Source organism: Rattus norvegicus, chromosome X (genome assembly GCF_021556685.1).
Source record: "Rattus norvegicus strain SHRSP/BbbUtx chromosome X, alternate assembly SHRSP_T2T, whole genome shotgun sequence".
Taxonomy (NCBI): Eukaryota; Metazoa; Chordata; class Mammalia; order Rodentia; family Muridae; genus Rattus; species Rattus norvegicus.
Window position 1 is genome coordinate 19,988,356 of NC_141554.1, and position 23,171 is coordinate 20,011,526.

At 38.8% G+C, this 23,171-nt stretch overlaps 1 protein-coding gene and 1 long non-coding RNA gene across 3 annotated transcripts in view; one reads left to right on the forward strand and one right to left on the reverse strand.

Moving 5' to 3' along the window:
• LOC102553061 (uncharacterized) overlaps positions 1–23,171 on the forward strand; it is a 117,397-nt gene that overhangs the window by 54,993 nt on the left and 39,233 nt on the right. Inside the window, exon 5 of one of the 2 annotated variants that reach the window (XR_015646904.1) lies at positions 4,573–4,963. The exons of the other annotated variant lie outside the window; for it this stretch is intronic. This is a non-coding gene — a long non-coding RNA (uncharacterized LOC102553061). Of the gene's footprint in view, positions 1–4,572; positions 4,964–23,171 lie in introns of those variants that run through there. 2 annotated transcript variants of the gene reach the window in all.
• The window catches only part of Lancl3 (LanC like family member 3), a 137,168-nt gene continuing 114,931 nt past the window's right edge, over positions 935–23,171 (reverse strand). Inside the window, exons 4-5 of the mRNA NM_001191728.2 lie at positions 17,791–17,998; positions 935–3,348 (exon numbers count right to left, since the gene is read on the reverse strand). Of these exons, the coding sequence (NP_001178657.1) occupies positions 3,189–3,348; positions 17,791–17,998 (368 nt within the window). The 3' untranslated portion in view covers positions 935–3,188. The remainder of the gene's footprint in view (positions 3,349–17,790; positions 17,999–23,171) is intronic.

The following is a 23,171-nucleotide window of genomic DNA, read 5'->3' on the forward strand; positions in this document are numbered from 1 at the left end:
AACAATTTACATAACACTTTGATTAAAATCCCAAAGAATGCTAAAAAATAAGTCGTGAGGGGAAGAGACGGGATTCACTACACACCAAGTAAATTGTTCTGTCTATGTAATGAATTGTCACACATGAAGACTATTATCTTAACATAGTCAATTGCCTGGAAGGAAAAAAAAAGCAGTGGGAAATTCACGCTGTAAAATTTCTATTCTCTTCAATTATCAGGTTACAAGTTGAAAAGAAGTACAATGGCCATGAGATTAGGTAAAATAAATAGAGATAATGTGTAGAGGCCAAGGTATGTGACTGTGTTCATGCCGTGAAACCGCAATGTTATACAAAATGTATTGCTATTGAAGTATGATGAAGTCTCCTGTCTTATTGTTCAGATGCTTTTACCCTCCAACATCTCCACTCAGCATTCACAGTTGTTTTTGTTCTTCTGAGTTAATAGTATTAAAGCTTGGATAGTGATGGAAATAAGGTTGTAAGAGCTGGGGGGATGACTTGGCAGTTAAGAGCACAGGTCTCCATCTTGCTGGAAACCCAAGTTGGATTTCCATTCCCAGAATTCACATCAAGTGGCCCAGAGCTGCCTATAACTACAGCTTCAAGAAGACATTACAGCTCTGGCATCAACAGGCACCAGCACTCTCATGCACGTATCTACACACACATGTGACTAGAAATACTAAAAATAAATGGATCTTTTTAAAATGCCACAGTGGCCTTCAATAGGGAGCAAGCTTTAATATTAAGAATGTTGCCAAATGACATGATGTACTTTCCTACTGAAAATATGTGTCCTTCCTCCCTCTCTTGGGAGAATATGACAGAAGAGGACCCTTCCAAATCAACAGTGCTTTTCTTTCAGGAGAATGAAATTTCAATGATAGGTTTAACAGCCAAAAAGAGTGGATTCTTGTTTCAAATTTACTGAGGTGGTGCTTACAGAAAGACCACACTCAAACATGACCATTTTTTTGGTGTAATATATAAAGAGTGACCTTTTCACAGTGATCAGCACAAAGCTTTAATCACTCTATAATAACAACTTCAAAAAGTAGAGTCAGTTGTCCCCAGAGCTCCTAGAAATATAACAGATACAACACATCTACGCATCCGATGCCGTAATTTCGGTTGGTTGATGTCTGTAACCTGTAGGGCCCATGCAAAATGCATTTAAAATGAGATTGTGAAGGAGATGTCATTGTCCTTTCAGAAAGAAGACCATTCTGTGGATAGCATCTTCCTTAAGGCTTTCCAAAAGGTGCTTGCCCTCCTCAAGAAAGAACTTCTGGAGTCTAAGTTTGTCCTAAACGCTCTTCTCACAGATAAGCAATTGGAGACAATTTTCTAGGTTGAAATCCAAGGGTATGAAAATGGGACAATAAGCCAACAAGGTAGATATTTTACAAAAATTATTTTGTCCCAGCTCATGTTGATGATTGTAAACATACGAAGAGCCATAAAATATAAAAAGACTGTTCTGTTCTTTGGTAAGATTCTTTGAGAATCTTATGAATACAAGAGGTCCTCTTTTCCAAAATAGGATCACACATACAGCATGCATCCAAACCCATACAAATCCATTGGTTCATACAGCTCCATAAGCCAGCACGCATACAACATGTTTCCAGGCAGTTTATCTACAGTTCGAATAGTGCTTCAGTTTCTATGGGGATAGATGTAGCATATACACAGAGATACTTATGTATGGAAACATCCAAATAGCTAATGACTACAAATGACGACACTGTGTATCACACAACTGTCTTCTTAATATGATGCCCACACTTCGGTGGTTAAATATGAGGACTGTGGAAATCTCATGTTCTGCATATTGACAGTTGCTCTGATTCAGCAATCCACGATGGACTTGAAACATTTTTAGAACTTGTGTTGATAGCAGAAGTAAAGTAGATGTGACAACTAGAATCAACTGGCATAAGAGTCAATGTCTAGTGTGCTTGGTGTTTTTACAAGGTGAGGCGACAAGGCAGGTAGTTCAGTCCACTCTTAACCTAACAGGATGAAATGGAGCAACATTCTTTCTAGAACCACTTTCAAGTTTTCTCGCCCCATGTCTTTCACAGAATTCTATGGAATACAGAAATGACTTACCTTTGTGGTAAGTTACCCTGATGTTTGAGATGATTGATTTCCACTGAAAGCATATTTTACAGTGTAATAGCTTCATAAGCATTACAAAGATAAAGGCATTTGAAAAATTACTGGCATACACAATATACGGGTCACACTTTCAATTGAGACAAACACATGACAGTGACACTTATTTGCTAGATATAAAATTTCCTCTCTTTTTTGTTGTTGGTTTGTTTCTTTGTTTGCTTGTGGTGCTAGGCATGGACCAGGGGCCTTATGCACATTAAACAAGCTACACACTAAGCTAGTAAGCTTAAGCCCTGTCACTAAGCTACACTCTTTCCTGCCCGGAATCTTGCTATTCTGAGCTCTAGGAAAGAAAAAGGAAGTAGGAAAAGAGATATCCTAAGGCCTAAGGCAGCTTCAAAATTCCGTGTTCAAAATAAGTTATGATATGATGTTTTTTACAATGTTCAGAATAGTGGCCAAAAACATAAGTTAAAATAAAACCTTGCATACATATGCACACATCTTCACTCAGAAAAGAATTAAGAATTTCAGTAAGTCAAGTCCTAGGACAACCAATGATTTCTTTTCATGTCCTTCCTTCATCCTTACACTTGATTCCTGCAAAGAGTTCTTAACAGGACAAAATTCTTTTACATTGTGGTTGTCTTTATTCTGAATTTAGGGATATTGGGCATACACACGAATGATCCCATTTGCTGTTCAGTTTTGAAAGTGTTGGTATTTGATCGCCATCATCTCCAGTTCACTTTTGCCTTTTGTGTCACAAACTGAAAAACATTAAGTGTTTTCCCCTTTTCTCTCTGATCTTGGCTGGGACATCTCTCCCCTGAAACGGTAGATCGGTGGGTTTTAGATGAGTTGCAGCATCTCGGTTTGGCAGGCTCTCTCTGCAGTCTGGTATCACGCTGTCCTCATCAGACTCAGCTCATCCATCTGGCAGCAATGGGAAGGCTCACAGTCGTGAGACCATTAGATGGGGATTATGTGGAAAACGGCCTAGAGCAGGCTCAGGAAATCTCAGGGGACTTCCACCGACTGCAAGGGGAGATGGAACCTTTTAAACAAAGACGCTGAAGAGAGGAAATTCAGCCTGATTGGGCTGTAGAAGATCAATGAGAAAGCAAACAGTCCCAGAGAAGCCTTCATACAAGCTGTATATGCTTTCAAGGACCCGTGAACCGGCTTTGAATTCTTCAGTGAATAAGAACTGAGCAAACCTGAGAAGAAGAAGAAAAAAATGTGAACGGTTTCAGTACGAATGTGTCTATATGAACAGCCACAGGAGGCTGTACTTCTTTTGTGAAGTTAAAGGTTTTAATGTCATTTTCTTATCAAAGTTATATAACTAATTAAAGAAAACTCCATTCTCTGGAGAAAAATGTTAGTTATGTAAGTGTTTATATTTTGCAACAGGTTTTGTTGGCAAACAAATCCAACTATTTTTAGGAGTTGCTAATCAAAGCACATCGATATTTTCTGAAATTCTATTCCTTCCATGGTCCAATAATTAGAGGAAAAAAGGTTAACATAAATCTTCCTACTTTTATTTATCTTGAACTGAAGCAAACTGATACTGCACTGTTCCTTTAAGAAAAGAAAAACTAAATATACTATGTTTCTGGAGACATATTGTTTCTGAACTAGGTTTCATTTATATGTGACAGATAGCAGAGGCTGAAAATAAATATGCAGGATTTTACAGTCTGCTTTGGGCAATAAAGGAATAAAATGAATGGAAGAACGGAAGCATCTTTTCATATGATGATGACAAATAGCAAATTGAACTATGTGGCATTGTTAAGACAACTACCTTTAAAACACTGACTTCTGACACGTACAAGCTCGATGAAAAACATTTGATAGCCTTTCAAGCACTCATGCCTATGTCATTGGTTTTTAACTGATTTTACTTTTTTCATCAGCAACAAACGTATCACCAATTCTGACACTGATGTCTACCTGAGAGTCGGTACTGTCATAAATTTAGATTACTGCTGCCACACAGGGGTCCTATAAAGAGTAATTACTTATTTAATCTTTTGTGGAGCACTTGGAATTATTGCAGGCACCTGAAAATATTAGGGAGGAACTAAATTGCAATTCCATTTGTCACCGATGTTCTATCAACTGCTTTCTTGAATGTGTAACCATTTAAATAACATTTTACACTTTTAAACAGCCCCCAAATAAGGTGTTTTAAGAATCAATTCAGTGTTTATAATTATGTGATAAATAGGAATTAAGAAATGACTTTGGGGACTCTGCATCTTTTGAATGTGATGGCTTATTTGGCAGTCTGGATATATCAAAATTGTCCTCAAGTGTATAAAATGCATTCTGTAGAATTCTAAAAGAACTTAACTATAGTAAAGCACAGTTAGTGGATTTGGTTTTTGTTGTTGTTGTTTGCTCTTGTTTTATTTTGACCTTTTTGTTTTTAGATGCTGGAGATTAAAACCGGGGCCTTAGGAATGTGCTATTACTGAGCTACAAGCCCAATACCAGTTAAAAAATTAAAAGCAACCCTAACATGTGGTATAGTTACATGCATCCTTTGTCCGCACAGTAAATAACACTACCTAGTGGCGGCTCAGTAAGTCCTGACATTGCTAAGTACTGAAGGATAGAGACTATACTTCGCAAATCTGCACCAAATGTGTTGAGTATGAGAGGACTTCTCCGGCTGCAAAGCTGTAGCTGTGAAAACCTTCTGTGAAGCATTCTGTTCCCTGGACATCTAAAGATTATAACATCAAATGATTATAATCCAGTTTGAACATGGTCATAAACCCCAGCCTTAAAACCCCTTAAAAATAAAGAGCTTTGAGGTAAGGTATTTGACTGTATGTTATATGACATATAACAGGCTTTCACAAATGAGTAAGCACGAGACAAATGAAAACTACACTTTACTTAATGTGTAAATGCATTGACAGAATCTTTGTATAGCAGAAAAGCAGTCCATCATACTGTAAAAGATAACTTATTACTAAAACCCTGGTTTCCCACACTTCTTTCCTACAAATGATACAATGAACATTTTCCATGTTTTAAAAAATAATTTCTAATATACATAGTATTGTATATTTTGGAAAAATGTTGTCAATAGTAAAGTGAAAACTATTGTCCGAAAACTGTACCCAGTGTTCTCCAAATCAAATTAGCCAAATAATTTTTGAAACAATTCTCAGTCAAAACAGAAGCCTGAATGATAATTATAGAGCCAAAAAGAATGGCCAATATTGGCCATAGTACTATAAAAAATCTAAAGGTTTTTTTTAAAACCTGAACTAGAAAAGTTATCATTTATAAATTATTATTAATTGATAATGAGAGGCTATCTACTTAGACATCTTAAGCTTTAGACAATAACACAAGGACGAGTGTGGGAAGGAAGCTAGCTAGCCATGGAGACTGGGCATATTGGAGGACAGTACAGGAGTAGTGAGTTAGAAAAATGTATCATGATATGTGCGCGTGAATATGTCATAATGAAACCCGTTGTTTCATATGTTAACTTTACAGTCATCCAACAGTTACAACAGAAAAGGAATGTTGGGAAACCAGGCAGAGATGGATGAAGTAGGAAGTAAGAGAGAAAACTAACTAGAACTAATGAACAAAATCAAGAATCTTTTCCTTGAAAGGACAAACAAGAAAAGGGAAGAATGTCAGTGCCCCTTGACAACAACAAAGAGCACTAGGAAGACCATCACATACATGGGAAATCACAGACATCACAGCAATGTGGTACCGGAGCACTATGTCAAATATACCAACAATTGAAAAACCCTTCTCACTATGGATGGCCACCGGAAAGCCATCTAAAGTGACCTACATGTTAACTTGAGCCATTGGGTGAGTTTGTGGGCCACCAACAGATAAGACGCTCTATTGAAAAGAAATCAAAAAACAATGAACTAGTTGGTTTTACAGAAATGGCATTGCGAGAAAAAATGGAAATAGAAGATTCCCAGAAGTTTTTCCATAGCCACAATTTCCAAAGTGCATGCTAAAAGAGCAATCCTTTTTTCTACTGTCATTCTTTCTTCTTTTTTTTAATATTTTTTTCTTTTTTTATTAACTTGAGTATTTCTTGTATACATTTTGAGTGTTATTCCCTTTCCCGGTATCCGGGCAAACATCCCCCTCTCCCCTCCCCTTCCTTATGGGTGTTCCCCTCCCAACCCTCCCCCCATTGCCGCCCTCCCCCCCACAGTCTAGTTCACTGGGGGTTCAGTCTTAGCAGGACCCAGGGCTTCCCCTTCCACTGGTGCTCTTACTAGGATATTCATTGCTACCTATGAGGTCAGAGTCCAGGGTCAGTCCATGTATAGTCTTTGTGTAGTGGCTTAGTCCCTGGAAGCTCTGGTTGGTTGGCATTGTTGTTCATATGGGGTCTCGAGCCCCTTCAAGCTCTTCCAGTTCTTTCTCTGATTCCTTCAACGGGGGTCCTATTCTCAGTTCAGTGGTTTCCTGCTGGCATTCGCCTCTGTGTCTGCTGTATTCTGGCTGTGTCTCTCAGGAGCGATCTACATCCGGCTCCTGTCGGTCTGCACTTCTTTGCTTCATCCATCTTGTCTAATTGGGTGGCTGTATATGTATGGGCCACATGTGGGGCAGGCTCTGAATGGGTGTTCCTTCAGTCTCTGTTTTAATCTTTGTCTCTCCCTTCCCTGCCAAGGGTATTCTTTTTCCTCATTTAAAGAAGGAGTGAAGCATTCACATTTTGATCATCCGTCTTGAGTTTCGTTTGTTCTAGGGATCTAGGGTAATTCAAGCATTTGGGCTAATAGCCACTTATCAATGAGTGCATACCATGTATGTCTTTCTGTGATTGGGTTAGCTCACTCAGGATGATATTTTCCAGTTCCAACCATTTGCCTACGAATTTCATAAAGTCGTTGTTTTTGATAGCTGAGTAATATTCCATTGTGTAGATGTACCACATTTTCTGTATCCATTCCTCTGTTGAAGGGCATCTGGGTTCTTTCCAGCTTCTGGCTATTATAAATAAGGCTGCAATGAACATAGTGGAGCACGTGTCTTTTTTATATGTTGGGGGCATCTTTTGGGTATATGCCCAAGAGAGGTATAGCTGGATCCTCAGGCAGTTCAATGTCCAGTTTTCTGAGGAAACTCCAGACTGATTTCCAGAATGGTTGTACCAGTCTGCAATCCCACCAACAATGGAGGAGTGTTTCTCTTTCTCCACATCCTCGCCAGCATCTGCTGTCACCTGAGTTTTTGATCTTAGCCATTCTCACTGGTCTGAGGTGAAATCTCAGGGTTGTTTTGATTTGCATTTCCCTTATAACTAAAGATGTTGAACATTTCTTTAGGTGTTTCTCAGCCATTCGGCATTCCTCAGCTGTGAATTCTTTGTTTAGCTCTGAACCCCATTTTTAATAGGGTTATTTGTTTCCCTGCGGTATAATTTCTTGAGTTCTTTGTATATTTTGGATATAAGGCCTCTATCTGTTGTAGGATTGGTAAAGATCTTTTCCCAATCTGTTGGTTGCCGTTTTGTCCTAACCACAGTGTCCTTTGCCTTACAGAAGCTTTGCAGTTTTATGAGATCCCATTTGTCGATTCTTGATCTTAGAGGTGTTTTGTTTAGGAAATTTTTTCCAGTGCCCATGTGTTCCAGATGCTTCCCTAGTTTTTCTTCTATTAGTTTGAGTGTATCTGGTTTGATGTGGAGGTCCTTGATCCACTTGGACTTAAGCTTTGTACAGGGTGATAAGCATGGATCAATCTGCATTCTTCTACATGTTGACCTCCAGTTGAACCAGCACCATTTGCTGAAAATGCTGTCTTTTTTCCATTTGATGGTTTTGGCTCCTTTGTCAAAAATCAAGTGAACATAGGTGTGTGGGTTCATTTCTGGGTCTTCAATTCTATTCCATTGGTCTATCTGTCTGTCTCTGTACCAATACCATGCAGTTTTTATCACTATTGCTCTGTAATACTGCTTGAGTTCAGGGATAGTGATTCCCCCTGAAGTCCTTTTATTGTTGAGGATAGCTTTAGCTATCCTGGGTTTTTTGTTATTCCAGATGAATTTGCAAATTGTTCTGTCTAACTCTTTGAAGAATTGGATTGGTATTTTGATGGGGATTGCATTGAATCTGTAGATTGCTTTTGGTAAAATGGCCATTTTTACTATATTAATCCTGCCAATCCATGAGCATGGGAGATCTTTCCATCTTCTGAGGTCTTCTTCAATTTCCTTCTTCAGTGTCTTGAAGTTCTTACTGTACAGACCTTTTACTTGCTTTGTTAAGTCACACCGAGGTACTTTATATTATTTGGGTCTATTATGAAGGGTGTCATTTCCCTAATTTCTGTCTCGGCTTGTTTCTCTTTTGTATAGAGGAAGGCAACTGATTTATTTGAGTTAATTTTATACCCAGCCACTTTGCTGAAGTTGTTTATCAGCTTTAGTACTTCTCTGGTGGAACTTTTGGGATCACTTAAATATACTATCATATCATCTGCAAATAGTGATATTTTGACTTCTTCTTTTCTGATCTGTATCCCCTTGACCTCCTTTTGTTGTCTGATTGCTCTGGCTAGAACTTCAAGAACTATATTGAATAAGTAGGGAGAGAGTGGGCAGCCTTGTCTAGTCCCTGATTTTAGTGGGATTGATTCAAGTTTCTCTCCATGTAGTTTAATGTTAGCAACTGGTTTGCTGTATATGGCTTTTACTATGTTTAGGTATGGGCCTTGAATTCCTATTCTTTCCAGGACTTTTATCATGAAGGGGTGTTGAATTTTGTCAAATGCTTTCTCAGCATCTAATGAAATGATCATGTGGTTCTGTTCTTTCAGTTTGTTTATATAATGGATCACGTTGATGGTTTTCCGTACATTAACCCATCCCTGCATGCCTGGGATGAAGCCTACTTGGTCATGGTGGATGATTGTTTTGATGTGCTCTTGGATTCGGTTTGCCAGAATTTTGTGGAGTATTTTTGCTTCGATATTCATAAGGGAAATTGGTCTGAAGTTCTCTTTCTTTGTTGTGTCTTTGTGTGGTTTAGGTATAAGAGTAATTGTGGCTTCGTAGAAGGTATTCGGTAGTGATCCATCTGTTTCAATTTTGTGGAATAGTTTGGATAATATTGGTATGAGGCCTTCTATGAAAGTTTGATAGAATTCTGCACTAAACCTGTCTGGACCTGTGCTCTTTTTGGTTGGGAGACCTTTAATGACTGCTTCTATTTCCTTAGGAATTATGGGGTTGTTTAACTGGTTTATCTGTTCCTGATTTAACTTCGGTACCTGGTATCTGTCTAGGAAATTGTCCATTTCCTGAAGATTTTCAAGTTTTGTTGAATATAGGTTTTTATAGTAAGATCTGATGATTTTTTGAATTTCCTCTGAATCTGTTGTTATGTCTCCCTTTTCATTTCTGATTTTGTTAATTTGGACGCACTCTCTGTGTCCTCTCGTTAGTCTGGCTAAGGGTTTATCTATCTTGTTGATTTTCTCAAAGAACCAACTTTTGGTTCTGTTGATTCTTTCTATGGTCCTTTTTGTTTCTACTTGGTTGATTTCCGCTCTGAGTTTGATTATTTCCTGCCTTCTACTCCTCCTGGGTGTATTGGCTTCTTTTTGTTCTAGAGCTTTTAGGTGTGCTGTCAAGCTGCTGACATATGCTCTCTCCTGTTTCTTTCTGCAGGCACTCAGTGCTATGAGTTTTCCTCTTAGCACAGCTTTCATTGTGTCCCATAAGTTTGGGTATGTTGTACCTTCATTTTCATTAAATTCTAAAAAGTTTTTAATTTCTTTCTTTATTTCTTCCTTGACCAGGTTATCATTGAGTAGAGCATTGTTCAATTTCCAAGTATATGTGGGCATTCTTCCCTTATTGTTATTGAAGACCAGTTTTAGGCCGTGGTGGTCCGATAGCACGCATGGGATTATTTCTATCTTTCTGTACCTGTTGAGGCCCGTTTTTTGACCAATTATATGGTCAATTTTGGAGAAAGTACCATGAGGAGCTGAGAAGAAGGTATATCCTTTTGCTTTAGGATAGAATGTTCTATAAATATCCATTAAGTCCATTTGGCTCATGACTTCTCTTAGTCTGTCTACATCTCTGTTTAATTTCTGTTTCCATGATCTGTCCATTGATGAGAGTGGGGTGTTGAAATCTCCCACTATTATTGTGTGAGGTGCAATGTGTGTTTTGAGCTTTAGTAAGGTTTCTTTTACATATGTAGGTGCCCTTGTATTTGGGGCATAGATATTTACGATTGAGAGTTCATTTTGGTGGATTTTTCCTTTGATGAATATGAAGTGTCCTTCCTTATCTTTTTTGATGACGTTCAGTTGAAAATTGATTTTATTTGATATTAGAATGGCTACTCCAGCTTGCTTCTTCTGACCATTTGCTTGGAAAATTGTTTTCCAGCCTTTCACTCTGAGGTAATGTCTGTCTTTGTCTCTGAGGTTTGTTTCCTGTACGCAGCAGAATGCAGGGTCCTCGGTGCGTATCCAGTTTGTTAATCTATGTCTTTTTATTGGGGAGTTGAGGCCATTGATGTTGAGAGATATTAAGGAATAGTGATTATTGCTTCCCGTTATATTCATATTTGGATGTGAGGTTATGTTTGTGTGCTTTCATTCTCTTTGTTTTGTTGCCAAGACGATTAGTTTCTTGCTTCTTCTAGGGTATAGCTTGCCTCCTTATGTTGGGCTTTCCCATTTATTATCCTTTGTAGTGCTGGATTTGTAGAAAGATATTGTGTAAATTTGGTTTTGTCATGGAATATCTTGGTTTCTCCATCTATGTTAATTGAGAGTTTTGCAGGATACAGTAACCTGGGCTGGCATTTGTGTTCTCTTAGGGTCTGTATGACATCAGTCCAGGATCTTCTGGCCTTCATAGTTTCTGACGAGAAGTCTGGTGTGATTCTGATAGGTCTGCCTTTATATGTTACTTGACCTTTTTCCCTTACTGCTTTTAATATTCTTTCTTTATTTTGTGCGTTTGGTGTTTTGACTATTATGTGACAGGAGGTGTTTCTTTTCTGGTCCAATCTATTTGGAGTTCTGTAGGCTTCTTGTATGCCTATGGGTATCTCTTTTTTTAGGTTAGGGAAGTTTTCTTCTATGATTTTGTTGAAGATATTTACTGGTCCTTTGAGCTGGGAGTCTTCACTCTCTTCTATACCTATTATCCTTAGGTTTGATCTTCTCATTGAGTCCTGGATTTCCTGTATGTTTTGGACCAGTAGCTTTTTCCGCTTTACATTATCTTTGACAGTTGAGTCAATGATTTCTATGGAATCTTCTGCTCCTGAGATTCTCTCTTCCATCTCTTGTATTCTGTTGGTGAAGCTTGTATCTACAGCTCCTTGTCTCTTCTTTTGGTTTTCTATATCCAGGGTTGTTTCCATGTGTTCTTTCTTGATTGCTTCTATTTCCATTTTTAATTCCTTCAACTGTTTGATTGTGTTTTCCTGGAATTCTTTCAGGGATTTTTGTGACTCCTCTCTATGGGCTTCTACTTGTTTATTTATGATTTCCTGATATTCTTTCAGGGATTTTTGTGTCTCCTCTCTATGGGCTTCTACTTGTTTATTTATGTTTTCCTGGAATTCTTTCAGGCATTTTTGCGATTCCTCTCTGTAGGCTTCTACTTGTTTATTAATGTTTTCCTGTGTTTCTCTAAGGGAGTTCTTCACGTCTTTCTTGAAGTCCTCCAGCATCATGATCAAAAATGATTTTGAAACTAGATCTTGCTTTTCTGGTGTGTTTGGACATTCCGTGTTTGCTTTGGTGGGAGAATTGGGCTCCGATGATGCCATGTAGTCTTGGTTTCTGTTGCTTGGATTCCTGCGCTTGCCTCTCACCATCAGATTATCTCTAGTGTTACTTTGTTCTGCTATTTCTGACAGTGGCTAGACTGTCCTATAAGCCTGTGTGTCAGGAGTGCTGTAGACCTGTTTTACTGTTTTCTTTCAGCCAGTTATGGGGACAGAGTGTTCTGCTTTCGTGCGTGTAGTTTTTCCTCTGTACAGGTCTTCAGCTGTTCCTGTGGGCCTGTGTCTTGAGTTCACCAGGCAGGTCACTTGCAGCATACAAGTTGGTCTTACCTGTGGTCCCGAGGCTCAAGTTCGCTTGCGGGGTGCTGCCCAAGGGCTCTCTGCGGCGGCAGCAACCAGGAAGACCTGCGCCGCCCCTTCTGGGAGCTTCAGTGCACCAGGGTTCCAGATGGCCTTTGGTGTTTTCCTCTGGAGTCCGAGATGTGTGTGCAGAGAGCAGTCTCTTCTGGTTTCCCAGGCTTGTCTGCCTCTCTGAAGGTTAAGCTCTCCCTCCCATGGGATTTGGGTGCAGAGAACTGTTTATCAGGTCTGTTTCCTTCAGGTTCTGGCGGTGTCTCAGGCAGGGGTCCTGCCGCTCCTGGGCCCTCCCCCACAGGAGCCCAGAGGCCTTATCCAGTTTCCTCTTGGGCCAGGGATGTGGGCAGGGGTGGGCAGTGTTGGTGGTCTCTTCCGCTCTGCAGCCTCAGGAGTGCCCACCTGACCAGGCGGTGAGGTCTCTTTCCCACGGGCTTTTTTAAAATATTTTATTATATACTTCTTTACTTACATTTCAAAGGTTATTCCCCTTCCCGATTTTCTGTCCATCAGCCCCCATTTCCTCCCCTCTCCTCCCTTCCCCCATACGGGTATTCCCCCTATACATCCCCCTTGTTGCCCTCCCCCATATTCCCCTGCACTGGAGTTCAACCTTGGCAGGACCAAGGACTTCCCCTTCCCTTGGTGCCCCAACAAGGCTATTCTCTGCTACCTATGAGGTCAGAGTCCAGGGTCAGTCCATGTATATAGTCTTTAGGTAGTGGTTTAGTCCCTGGAAGCTCTGGTTGGTTGGCATTTTTGTTCCTATGGGGTTGCAAGCTCCTTCAACTCTTTCAATCCTTCCTCTAATTCCCCCCAAGGGGGTCCTGTTCTCAGTTCAGTGGTTTGCTGCTAGCATTCGCCTCTGTATTGGACATGCTCTGGATCTCAGGAGAGATCTATATCCAGTCCCTTTCCACATGCATTTTCTAGCTTCATCCATCTTATCTAGTTTGGTGGCTGTACATATACAGGCCACATGTGTGTCAGCCTCTGAATGGCCATTCCTTGAGTCACTGCTAAAAGAGAAATCTTTGATGACCCAATAATGTTTCTTCTGGAGAGGTACATATTTTTTTAATATTATTCTTCCTAGAACTGAAAGCCTCTTCAATTCATATCATACTTAACTTTGAAATATAATTAGATGTAAAGTTCGCTACTCAGAGAAAGCAACAAAATTCATCGCCAAACCAATACCAAATTATTACCTGCATTTTATAATCTTCCACCTGTGAATAAGTTTACATTTTATAGAGAACTCTTGGATTCAAAATGTTATAATTATAGTACTAAACACTCAGACTGGCATGCCGGGCAACAGGGAGGTTCACCCAATCTTTTCAAGTAGATGTTTTAGGGCATAGGGACCTCTGATAAAACTTGTCCAAGGTATGAAACCCGTTATTCTAGATTATGCCCTAATGAATTTCTTGTGATTCCTTTAGAAAACAACAAGTCGGATTTTGGTGAAACGCGTTAGAGAGCTGGGTCATTTGTGTCCTAAGCAAGCACTGTACTACTGAGCCATGTCACCACCTGTCAATCTTACTGTTTGGTGACAGGGTCTCACTAGTTGCCCACATTGCCCTTCTCTTCGCTTTTGTAGTACAGGAAGGTTTCGAGTTTATGGTCCTCCCACATAAGCCTCTTAATTAGCTATGAATTACGGGCCTGCACCATTACACAAAGCAAACAGAAGCCTCGCAGGTCTCTTCAGAGCATATATGCAAATATCAAAGATATTTTGTATTTTATTTTTTAACACTGAATACTGGAAGACCTTTCTGGGTCATTTAAATATTGAAACAGTTAGGAAATATACAGATAAAGTGAACATTATAGGTAGAGAGGTGTAGGAGCTAAACGTAGCCAGGCTATGGAATAAGGAGACATAGGTAGAAATTGAAAATTATAAATGGAGAGGACCAAAACTTAAAAGGGCTTGTGGTCTGCCATATATGACATACTAAAGGAATCACAAGAACATCAATCTAGTGGAGAGAGCTGTAAGAAAGAGAATAGGAAATGAAATCAAAGATAAAGGGAACCTGGGTGCTATAGGACTTCTTAATCAAAGGGTAGTCTTTGGTCTTCGCCTTCAGTCACAGTGGGAATCTAATGGATTGCCTTAATCATGGGAGTACTGTTCTAACATGATAGACATTATCTAAAGTAAACATAAAAGATCATGGTGAAATGGAAGGTTCCTAGTGTAATCAGCATGAAGGCAATGATGTTTTCTGTCCCTCTTATTACTAAAGGTTGTTATGGGGATGCACTGCTGGAGGGAACTCGTGCAACAGAAAACCAGAAGGAGTGTGACTGCCTGTGAGCAAGGAAGTTACAATCATAATCAGTTACACATAATGTGCATGTATATTTAGAAAATCCAATGGACTTAAAGAACTGGTAGGACAAGAATGAACTCAGTAAATTCTATGAAGTCTACTATGATAGTATTTATGAAAACTTAGATACTTATAAGGTACAATGCAGAGTTACATGAAAAATAGAAACCAATGATAAAATGTACTAATACATGATTTCTTTAATTTTAATAAACACCAGTAATAAATAGCCTGAAATATGACACCTTGAGAAAAAAATCATTTATAATAAAGCTAGAAATAAAACAAAAATTTTAATGCTAATGAAAACTGTAAAGATATTTTTTATAAAATCAAGAATCGGCCAGGTGACACTTAAAAATGTAAATCAATGAAAAGGTATCCCCTGATCTTGAATAGGCAACCTTGCTTTTAATAATTCTCACGGAAATAACCTGTAACAGTGAAATTCCAGCCACATCTCCTAGGGACTGGTTTTAAAGCTGACAAACGAGTCCTAAAGTTTAAGTTGAGAAATAAAATGAGGGTGAGTAGTTGAGAAAAATTAGAAGTAAACAATAAAGTGTGGAAGTAACAAAATGGCACAAGAACAATACCTAATATTTCATATGACATAAAAAGGTTAGGAACAGTGCAGAGAAATGGTAAAGAAAGAGGTTAGACAGATGGCTCTGCAGCTAAGAGCACTGGCTGCTCTTCCACAGAACTAGGGTTTGATTCCCAGCACCCACATGGCAGTTCACAACTGTCTGTAATTCCAGTCCTAGCAAATCCGGTTTGCTTTTCTGGCCTCCACAGGCATCAGGATTCCACATGGTGCACAGACATGCTATGCATGCATGTAGGCAAAACAGCAGTACAAACAAAGTGGAAGGAAAGATCACGAGATAACAGAGAAAGAAATAGCAGTAAAGGGAAAAATACTTCCAGCACATTTTGAGGAAGAGTTATAATCATTAATATAACCACCGCAATAGGAAGAAAGGGGAGGGGAAGAAGGGAAAAGATAAAGGTAGGTTCATTTTAGACTAAGAAACTGTGATAAATGTGAAGGTTTCAATTCTATAATTTTAGGGCAGGGATCAAGTACTCAATGATTGCCCAGATAGCATGCATGAATGAGCCTCTGGTTCTACCTCCCATTACTGAGTGTAAAAAAGGGTATATGATAATTTAAATATATTTCTTACATAAATGCCTCTATGACTATAATGTACATATATTGTATATTTTGATTGTATTATATGTATATGATATTTGAGGCAATTTTGCCTATATTAATAAGTACTGAACACATACCAAGTTTCTATAATTTAGAAATTGAATTAATTATGGTACAGCTTCATTGAATCATACTTAACAGCTTAAAACAATGACATAAATGCATACAAACTAAAATTACTCATTTCCAATTGTAAGTTAAAATAGTACATACAGTACCTTTATATATGTGTAATAGTCATAGGGGCCAATTGAAAATAGACAGAAAGCTGAGGTATGATGTAATGATAAAGTATGCCTTTAGCATGTGTGAAGCCTTGGGTTTAATTCTAGAACCAAAAGTTAGACACACACCCACACACCCACACCCACACCCACACCCAGACACACACACACACACACACACACACACACACAAACACACACAGGATTGAGAGTCTATGCAGATATATGCAGATACACATGTATGAATATGTATTATATATGCATGGACAAAACTTAGGAATGATAAAGCTCAAATTTATAGTTCTAACAACAGTTAACCTTTACATAAATTTACTATACTCTAGGCACTCTTTAAAATGATTTCCTTGTATTTATTGCAAGTTTCTTTTTGTAATAAAGTTTATAAAATTAAAAAAACTATTTTCATGTGTTAACTTATTTAAACCATCCAATAGCCCTGAGAAATGAACATTATTTCCCATATGTTACAAATAAGGAAGTTAAATGACTAGTTATGGTCACATAGCCAATATGATTCTGAGCATTTCCCTTTAAAGGAAATTCTCACAACCATAATGGAGGACCATTCATTTTCTAGCTTAAAAGACATAAGTGCCACACAGAGAACTCCAGACCTCTTGTAACAACTACATGGACAACTTTCAAGTGCCCTCAAAGGGAATACTGATTTCATGCTGCTCAGCTGTCCACCATGGGCCACTCATAGTCTTTCTGGCACAGTATATAGAGTGAATCAGTATGGGGGGATTTGTATTCAAAACAATGCTGTGTGTTCCACATCTGATTTTCTATCTTTCTCAGGGCTTCAGGGAATAAACTACAGAGATTAATTTAGCATTTTTAATCCAAATTAGAAATTATATATCCATATGTGTACACACACACACACACACATATATATATATACATATATATATATATATATATATATATATATATCCTTTAGCTCAAAAATTCCACTTCTAGGAATTTACTTGTTATCAGGACAACTCTGCCTCCTCCTCCGTAGCCTACTTTCCTCCTAGACAGAAGGCAGGAAAGGAGAATACAACCACAAGGGTCTAAAAAGCTAACATATTTTATAATTTAAATATTAGAAACAAATGGAGCAAAATATTCTTGTTTTAATAAGAATGTTAAACAAGAATGATAAGAGGCCCTTTATGTATTAATGTAGTGTGATCTTCAAGATAACAAGGCACTAACACTTGTGTAAGAAGGATAAGTTATATATATATATATATATATATATATATATATATTCCCATATGCTCGATTTTTTTACACAGATTATTCTTGGGAAGACAAACCTAGACAATGCCTCCAGGAAAGTCGATTAAACGGCTGTAGGAACTGGTTGCCCTGCTCCTGTTTTACACATTTGAAATCAGGTGACCATATTACCCACTTAGAAAGTTAATTAGATTAAGATTTCAAAATTAGGACTTAGACTGCAGTTAAGATGGGCAGAGTACTCGCCTAGCCCATGAGAAGCTCAGGTTTTAATCCCTAGCACCACATCAAGTGCTGTGGTGGTGTCCACCTGTAATCCTAGAACTTGGAAGATGTAAGTAGGAAGGATCAGAGATTCAAGGTCATGGTTCACTATGTGGTGAATTTGAGGCCAGCCTAGGATGTGTGAAGTCTTGTGTCAAATAAAGAAAATAAAAAGATTTCTAAGAGCATGCACATGAAGACAGCTGACCTTTGGGCACGGTAGATGTACTTCGAGTTTCCTGTAAGACGGTAGAGAAGAAGGAAGACATATGCACTGCCAGCTACACCGTGGCAGATCCCCGGCCCCTTCTTCAACAGGCCTTTCTGCCATGTTAGCTCCCCACACCGGATACATGTGTCCAGATACTGCGGCTTCTTGGAAATGAGATAAGCTTTGGCAAACAGATAAGCAATTCCTGTCAAAACATCAAAGACATAAAGGTGACTTTCAGGATTTAATAAGATACCGTTTCTCAAAGGTAGACACCACATGGATCTCCATAGTGTCTAAAGTCTGGCCTGAAACACTGTATTTCCTTTTGTTTTCTTTTGTTTTTACATCCCTAGTTACATCTCCAATAAGTGGGCTTCTAGGCACTTTGCTTTTGGTAGCAAGACTATACAATGTTCTCCCTGAAAGTGTGTTTTTTCCTGTTTTGTTTTGTTTTGTTTTTTTTTTGGAGTTGGCTTCTGGAGAAAGACAATCATTTTAACTGAAGTACATCAACTAATAGGATCCATTATATATTCAATAATACATACATGCTGGTAAACATACACATAAATAGGACTATTTGAAAGGGCCATTTACACAGCTTTTTAATTACCCCCTGGAAGTTCAGAATTTGCAATGTTTATGTATTTATAACAATACCCTTTTCCTTAAGAGCAAAACTAGGAGTCTTTCCAAGATTAATAGTGCAAAAACAATCAAATCCCCTCAATAAGAGGTCTCCTCTTGCTTTGAAGTGAGCCCTTCGCAAGGTCAGTGTTCTATGGAAAGAAACATTCCATCAAAACTTGTCAACAAAAGGCGATACGCCACTACAGAAGCCAGAGCAGAAGCACGAGAAGTGATGACTATTTATTGAAATTATCTTCTCCAAGATGCTACGTCTGGATGCTCATGGTAAAAGAGATTAGTAATCTGGGATGGCTCTGCCTCCTCCTGCAGAGCCTACCTCCCGCCTACATAGAAAGCAGAAAAGGGCTAAGAAACTCACTGAGTGGTACTGGGATTCGTGTTCAGCCCCCTCCAAATTTCTATAAAAAGAGGGCGCAAAGGCTTTGAATGGAGTAGATATCTTGATGAGCTCATCCACTAAGATTCTCTCTACCTTTTGTTGCCTTTGAACAAGGCATTTATATACAACTTTCTAGAGAAGAATTTCTGTGTGGCTATAATATAAGGCAAGCATTAAGGGCAAAGGAGCTTGCCCCTCAAGTGTCCCATGTTTCTACCGTTGCTATCTTGAGATTATTAATAATTTTCTTAAATTAGTTCTTTTTTATACTTGGTCTTCCAAATTGCATAGTTAGTCCTGGCACTGAGGAATCTAAAATAAATGCTAATTATGGCATATGCCCTTCGGGTCGACACTGTGACTAATATAAAATAAGGCATGTGTCTTGCTGCTGGGACATTCAGTGAATGGTGCTATCAGTGAAATGAGAGAGACCAGACAAAGTGGAATCCTACTGAGGGGTTTTGTAATCTGCAGAGGAAACTCCAGGCCCAAGATGAGGCAAGGAAAGCATATTAGGTACCAAGATCTCAGGCTACGAGGTTCAGAGACGTGAAGCCTAAAGCACAGATCAATGTGAAAGCATTGGCCAATAGGGTAGAAGAATGAGTTCAGATTATAGCTGGTATGCTAGCTTCTGTGAGGCATTTTACACTGTATACTGTGCGTAATAGGGACCTACTAAAAGTCTATTATTGGTTGGCTTTGGTTTTTGCATAACAGTGTGATTCTTCCTGCATGGTATTGTAAGGAAAGGCATAAAGGAAGCCAGGATAGCTCTTCTGAGCTGGTTTTGTTGGCAAAAATGTGGAAATAAAATTTGTCAAAGAGTAATCTCATAGGACATGGTGGCTGTTTAGATACCAACTGAGCATGAACTATAAGGCAGATGACAATTTCAAAATGCCACCATCTTTAATGGTTTTTAGAGCTATGGGAACACACAGGAGGGTCTATGCCCTACGCCTGCTGGGCTATTGCACCATCATCATCTACCTGAGCACTGGAATATGAGCGGGGATCCGTGGGGTACCTGGCTTACCTCTCCTCTATCTTACCAGCAAGTATGAAACATCTGAGTTCTTGTAACCGCTGGCTGCTAACCACCCTCCTGCACTCCCATCTTTGGATTTCCTCACAGGCAAACCGAAAGCATGTACTCAACCCCCCAAAGTTTACTATCATAGATGGTTACAAGCAGCCTGCCCCCTTGGCTCAAGACAGAACCAGATTTTTGGTATATCTTGTGCTTATCAGCATCCCTTGGTATCAGAGTAAATTGAACGGCACATTATTCTGGTTTCTCTTTGTTTCTCTGTCCTACAACCCTTTGGCCTCCTAGGTTTGCCTAAGAGCATGCTCTGCTTCCAGACACTCAGAAAATAGTGTGCTAAGTGAGAAGTGTTTCAGCCAAGGAAAAGCTAGAGAGCTCCCTATTCCACGGGTGCCTTACCATGATACAGAAGGCCCTTCATGATCAACATCCTGCTGTGTTTGCTAGTCTCTTCTCCATTTTCTGACTGAAGCTTTTCACGTTGGTAACCAAGCTACCTGCACTGCCTCCATACTTCTCAGTGCCCATGTTATTCTTGGAAGAAGCCTCCTGTTTTTCTTGGCACAACTTAAGCCAGGAATCACTTTCTTAGGAAGCCTTCACTCGATCTGGAGGCAGCATGAGAAATCTCTCCTCTTGGATCCTATCTCACGCATACATAATGGAACACTTATACATAACCAAATCAAAACGATCTGTTTCCGCATCTGCCTCCACTACTATAAGGCACGCCACCAAAGGGCAGGGGCTTTGTCATATTTGTCTCTTTTCTCCTCGTTTTTTGGTTTGGTGTTTTGCCACCAAATCATCCCACAAATGTCCACTGGCCCCGTGACACCTCATTTATTACTTAGCAGAAGCTGGCACTGGAAGCAGAACAGAGATGTAGAAAAGAAGATAAACCGAGATGGTTTAATTGTTATACTAACCCAGTAGTCTCGGACAACATATAGATCCTAAGATTCTGGCCAGAGTAAAAAGTCCTTGTCTTGAAGCCTGGGATCACTGAATAGTATGTGTAGTGACCTTGAAAAGTTCTAAATTTGTTAGCTCCTACTCTGACCTAGAAGAAACCAGCCTAAGGATTCTGACTCTTAAGGGGAAGGTTGTCAGATTTCTTTGACAGTGATGGGAACTACCAGAAAATTCTCAAAGTATCACTAACTATCATTCAATGATCTGAACACAAGTCAGTGATAGTATATGACTTGGTCAAATACAACCAGGAAATTTGATTATAATTTAAGGAAGATTTAAATGTTATTACAATTTTATTTTATATTATATTTTGATTCTATTTTTTAGTTTTATTTTATGTGAAGAGGGCACTAGATCCAATTACAGATGGTTGTGAGCCACCATGTGGTTGCTGGGAATTGAACTCAGGACCTCTGGAAGAGCAGCCAGTGCTCTTAACCCAGGAGCCATCTCTCAAGCCCAGGATTATTTTTTAATTTTAATTTAATAGAGATAGTTTGAGAGGCTAAATCATTGAAATGTAGGATCTCCAGAGTCTTGTTACAGGTAGAATAAATTCTTAACACACTGGAGCATCGGCACCCAGGTTCATACTAGGATGTATAATTTTGCAGAGTCATTACAACATTACAAAATTTAGTTACCAAGCTGCACTACTGAAGCTCTGCTTCTTTATTCAAAGTCACCTCCCCAAGAGCCTTTGTGGAACAAATTGTTAAAACTGCTCACACCTGTGTTTCACACGGAGTACAGGAAGCATGCTGTCAGTGTTAGAGTAACGCTGTAACCGGATGCACTCAGGAAGGTTATTTTAGCCACAGCATTTGTTTTAATGATTTTGCAAATGACTTCTCTCCTGTATTTCGGAGTGCTCAAGGTTATGAAGGGATCACATGCATCTTCCTGTAATACTTTACTGCATTTAGTGAGAAAAAGCTCTATGTCACTATGGTATTTATAAATGTGGGTGTTTCTAAAAGCATCTGAGATACATCCCTTGAGAATGAAAAGGTCCAGGTGTAAAAATATGTCAACAATGACAAAAATATTGAGCTCATTTCAGATTTTTTTAAAATTGACTTTTCTCAAGGTCACTTAGCTGGCCATTGATAGAGCTACAATTAGACCCCAGAACTGTTAAGCTATAGTCAAAACCTAGTAATACATTTCATACATAATAACTTGGGCATATATGGGGTGGGCTGAAGGAAAGTCACTGGAAACAGAGGCATGGATTAGGTAGCATTAATGAAGTTCCACATTGTAGATTATCTCTGGCAGGTTTTTAATCACAAAAATAACCTATCATCCCTAACCATCTGTGCTGCTCATAAGTCTATTTCTCAAAATATTTCTTCTCGAACACAATTATATTTCTAGCCCACTTCCTGTTGGATTTGGGGGACATTTTACTGTCGTCAACTTCAGCAAGAACACAACTGCCTTTGACCGGCAATTACCACTTTTATAATCACGCTTAGGTGAGGGCTGACGTTAACAGAAATAATGGGCCTCATTTCCTTAGGGAATCGTTTTGCTTTGTTTTGTTTTGATACTTCAGTGATGACATTGACTTCATGGTCTTTTGTTTTGAAGCCATGTATTTATGTTACTCTTCTCAAGGATAAACCAATGTCATGAATCCTAATCTATGATATCTAAGTTCATGACTGCTGAAACAGCTAGTACATAGAAAGATAGAAAAAGAAAATAACTGCCAATCAAGAATGACTTGTCTACTCATTTTAGGAGATGCTCTTCATAGTCTTGTAAGGGTTTTTACTAGCACACTGAGTCCTTTTAAAATATTCTACATTTAATTTGGGACCTCTCCAAACTTCAAGGATGCCAGGATGCTTGGAGAATATCTAGAGACCATCACCAAAAAAGATTAAGAGGAACAGGAAATAGAATTATTGAGCCTAACAAGAAACATTATTTCCAGGACAGTAAATAAGTGCTGTTTTTCCCCAAAAAAAGGTCAAAGCAAGAAATAATGGGCACAAATTATACCTGGCCGCAGTTAGCCTGAACATAATGTACTACGTCCTGGTACTTTCATAAATACAATTTGCCATTCCTTCCTTAGTTAAATGTGGCAGGCAGAGAAAATATTGCAATAGGCATTGACTTGTATTATTCATCACTTCAAACTGTATCAAGGAGAAAACAGAACTCTAGTTCAATTAAAGAACATTAATTAAAGATGGAAGGAAGGCAATAAAAATCAGGAAACAAGGCAAAGATAAATCAAATGTAATCTAAACTTAGGCTCTTCGGTTTGAAGCAGCCTTGCAAAACTGAACAACAGTG